The sequence below is a fragment of the Brassica napus genome, chromosome C2, assembly GCF_020379485.1.
Source record: "Brassica napus cultivar Da-Ae chromosome C2, Da-Ae, whole genome shotgun sequence".
NCBI lineage: Eukaryota > Viridiplantae > Streptophyta > Magnoliopsida > Brassicales > Brassicaceae > Brassica > Brassica napus.
The window spans coordinates 48,719,051-48,722,920 of record NC_063445.1 but is presented as its reverse complement, the minus strand read 5'-3'; the positions used below and the strand labels follow the sequence as shown (position 1 = coordinate 48,722,920).

Below are 3,870 nucleotides of genomic sequence, written 5' to 3'. Positions count from 1 at the left end.
GATCATAAGGAATGTTAGTTATCAACCTTGGGTTGGTAAGCTATGTGCAAAGCATTGGCTATGTTTTTGGAGCAGGTTTGCTTGCGGTCGAAATTGCACCTGAGGGCATATTGGGGTCAGATCCTTGTGTTAGGATATCTGATCATATGTTTGTGTGCTGGAACATATTGTCACTTATGATATTAATCATAAGGAATTGCTGGTTATCAACCTTGGTGTTGGTAAGGCAGGCCGTGTGTGATCTGATCATGGGTAAGGATGGACGACCTGATCCTTGGATGATGGATCAAGGTGTCTGATCTGATTGATCAAAGGATGCACCGGTGGTAAGAGCAACACTAATCAGGTTCAGTGGGACATGGTTCCATGACTGATTAGGAAGTGTGAAGACTCATCAGTTCTGAGTCATGTGGGGTGGTTGGTTGATTGACTCAGGATCTGATGGGCATTGTTAGTCCATGAGCTGGACTTGGTATCATAAGTTGATAAGGCAAAAAGGATGTGGGACAGTGCATGAGCCGGTAAGGGCCAGATGCATGTCCTTAGCTGTTTGAAGACTTCTCAAGGGTTACTTATGTCTGTGGGGATGGTTGGCTGAATGACTAAGTACCCAAGAGAAGAGTTTATGAAGGTATAAGGGAGTTGGACGAGTGGACGGGGAGCTGGGCAAGGCTACCTCGCAGCTCGATCAGCTGGTTTATGAGTTCATTCAGCTAGTGTAGCTGGGCCGATGAGCTAACAAGCTCCGTGGATGTGGCAAAGGTATGATCTAGCAATGTTGCATAGATCTAGATAGAATGGTTAAGTAGATATTATTCCGCTGCGTATGTGTTGTATTGATCTAGCTAGGGAATGACTAAGGTAGTCTTGAGCTAGGATCTGAGTTAGCCCTCGCCAATGGGCGATATTTTAAATAAAGGGCAAAATTTTTAGAGGTTCGGTCTGGGTATGGACTGAGCGACGTGAGGCATCGACCGCGGCCTAGTCGGCCGGGATCGGGTCTTACAGTCGTGGTGTCTTCTCATTGGACCGCCCATCAATGGTCTCTCTCTCCTTCGTGGCGACTCGCGAAAAGTCGATTCATTCTTGACTTCTCTGTCTTCTCTCTCTCGAATCTCGGCGACTCTGAAGCGAACCTCATCTTCTGTCTGGAGCCTCGTCGTCTCTCTGTCGAGCCTCTTCGTATCTCTGTTGAGCCTCGTCGTCTCTCTCTCGAAGCAAGCTCGTCTCTCTCTCAAAAATCTCGACTTCTCAGTCTTCTATCTCTCGAATCTCGGCGACTCTGAAGCGAACCTCGTCGTCTGTTTGGAGCCTCGTCTTCTCTTTCCCGAGCCTCGTCGTCTCTCTGTCGAGCCTCGTCGTATCTCTGTCGAGCCTCCTCGTCTCTCTCTCGAAGCAAGCTCGTCTATCTCTCGAAAATCTCGGCGTCTCTCTCGAAGGTCGGCGTCTCTGAATCAAATATTGTCGTCTCTCTCTCGAGTCTTGTCTCTGTCCCGAACCTCGTCGTCTCTCTGTCGAACCTCGTCGTCTCTCTCCCGAACCTCGTCTGGAATCTCGTTTCGATCTCCTTATCGGTAAGAAATCATCCGTTTGATTTGATCTTTATGTTGCTACTGTCTCAATTTTGGTTTATCTCCCATCCCTTGTCTTTTGTAAAATTAATTTTTTAGATTTTTATGATTGTTTCATAATATTGAGGACGGTGAAATCTGTTAGATTACTAGTAGAGTTTTGTTCGACTGTTGAATAGATGAAATGATTGTTTCTGGATCTGATATGCTTAATATTTCCTCTGTTTTGTATTAATTAGCGATGGTGGGATTGATTGTTTGTGGAATCGATATGCTTAAGTTCTGACTTCAATTGTCTTAATAAAATTGGTTAAGGCTCTGTGGTTCACATGATCAGAAGAAGCTTTTTTAGTTTTCTGTTGTTGTTTTCGTTCATCTCATTACAGAGAACAAGGTTTTAATTAAACTTGGTCTATTGGTTGTGCGAGGGTTGAGGATGTGCTTGGAAGAAAGGTATATGAAGAATCACATCAAAGCTTATGTCTTTCATTTCACAGTTGATAAGAGGTAAATTACTTCAAAACTTTTAATGGTTGTTAGATATAGGTGGTTGTTAGTAAATGGAACCCGAGAATTAAATGGTTGTTAGCTTTGATGATGGTTAGCTTTGATGGTTGTTAGTAAGTGGTTGGGAATTAAATGGTATTTAGTTTTGAAGTGAGTTGTTTGCGTGGGTGTTTTAGTTTTAGGTATAGATATACTAAAAAAACATTAACAACAACAACATTAAAACTTCAACAACTTAAAAACTTCCCTTTAAAACTTCAACATTTACAACACATATAAAGCATCCGCGAAAGCTATTAAAAAACTCCATCTACTTTCCTTCTCCAAAGCCATTATGGATCCTTATACTCAACATTGTAGCTTTCAAAACCTGTTAAACAGTCAACAACCAATCACTCAAAACCCTTATCAGCCTGTCCCTCGTGAGCCAACTGCTGAAGTCTCTGTGTCGGATGCCTCTATGTTCGGTTCACAATGGGCCGAAGATGGAAACGAAGATGCAGGGATCTTGTCTGACCGTAAAGAGAGAAGAAAATGGTCACCAACAGAAGATGGGGTGCTGATAAGTGCTTGGCTGAACACCTCGAAAAACCCAGTGGTTGGAAATGAGCAGAAAGCAGTTGCGTTTTGGAAACGCATTGCTGCTTATTTTGCTGCGAGTCCAAAGCTGGATGGCGCGCAAAAGAGGGAGCCAACACACTGTAAAGCGAGAAGGATTAAGATAAATGAGGGCGTGTGTAAGTTTGTTGGTTGTTATGAAGCGGCAACGAAGCAGAGATCGAGTGGACAGAACGAGGATGACGTTATGAAGTTGGCTCACATGATTTTCTTCAATGATCACAAGGCCAAGTTCACACTAGAGCATGCCTGGTTAGAGCTACGCTATGATCAGAAATGGATTGCATTGTCTGCTACCAAGGATAAAGTTCAGTCAAAAAGAAGGAAGTTGGATGACCAGTCATCAACCTCAGTTCATGTAAGCCACGGAGAGGATGAAGCAATGGCTCGGCCAGAAGGTGTTAAAGCAGCAAAGACAAAAGGAAAGAAACCAGAGAGGAAGCAAGCGACTTTGGAAGCGGAAGAGAAGGAGAAGATGGAGTTTCAAAGCTTTTGGGAGATTAGGCAGAAAGATTTTACTTTGAAGGCAACTCTTAACAAACAAAAATTGCTTGAGAGCCTAGTTGTCAAGTCTGAGCCATTAAGTGAACTCGAAATGCAATTAAAAAATAAGCTTATTACTGATCTGTTAGCTTGAGTCTTAAGTTGCAAGTCTGTAGGTTGTTTCTGTCTTAACTCTTTAACTTAATTGCATTTGGATGTTTGGATGTTCGAGTCGAGTCTGTATGCTTTACTGTCTCTGTATGATTTATGGTTAATGGATGTTTATGGTTATGCTTGTTATGTCTCTGTTTTTCATAAATTGAGACTTGTTTTTGCGTGGCTTTGTTAGTTGGAACTCACCACGTTTTGCTTGTGTCTATTGCAGGTGGAGAATAAAGCAAAGACTTAACAACTTCTTGTGACAAAGGAGCCATGACCGAAAACAACTTGTAACACAATAAGCCAAGACATAAACAACTAGCTGTCTCTATTTTTTAATAAATTGTTTTCTATAAGTTGTGAGTCTGAATGTTTTCTATAAGTGTGTGTCGTAAAAACCAGTGGCAAACATATCATTTCTCTTATCCAAGTCTCCCGTTTGGGTTTGTAAAAACAAGTGTCTCATTCTTTCAAACATATCATTTCTGTTTGTTTCTAAGAACAAGTGTATTCCATTTGTCTCCAAAATCTT

The 3,870-nt window shown here is 42.0% G+C and overlaps 1 protein-coding gene across 1 annotated transcript; it reads left to right on the top strand.

Moving 5' to 3' along the window:
- The first annotated feature begins 395 nt into the window (after window positions 1–395).
- Window positions 396–3,475, top strand: LOC106414608 (glutathione S-transferase T3-like). The gene has a single exon (XM_048748197.1). It carries the CDS (start codon window positions 2,413–2,415, stop codon window positions 3,331–3,333), a length of 921 nt encoding a protein of 306 aa, XP_048604154.1. The 5' UTR covers window positions 396–2,412; the 3' UTR covers window positions 3,334–3,475.
- Window positions 3,476–3,870: the final 395 nt, after the last annotated feature.

Coding starts and splice junctions, on each gene's coding strand:
- LOC106414608 (XM_048748197.1), top strand. CDS start 2,413: ATGGATCCTTATACTCAACATTGTAGCTTTCAAAACCTGTTAAACAGT.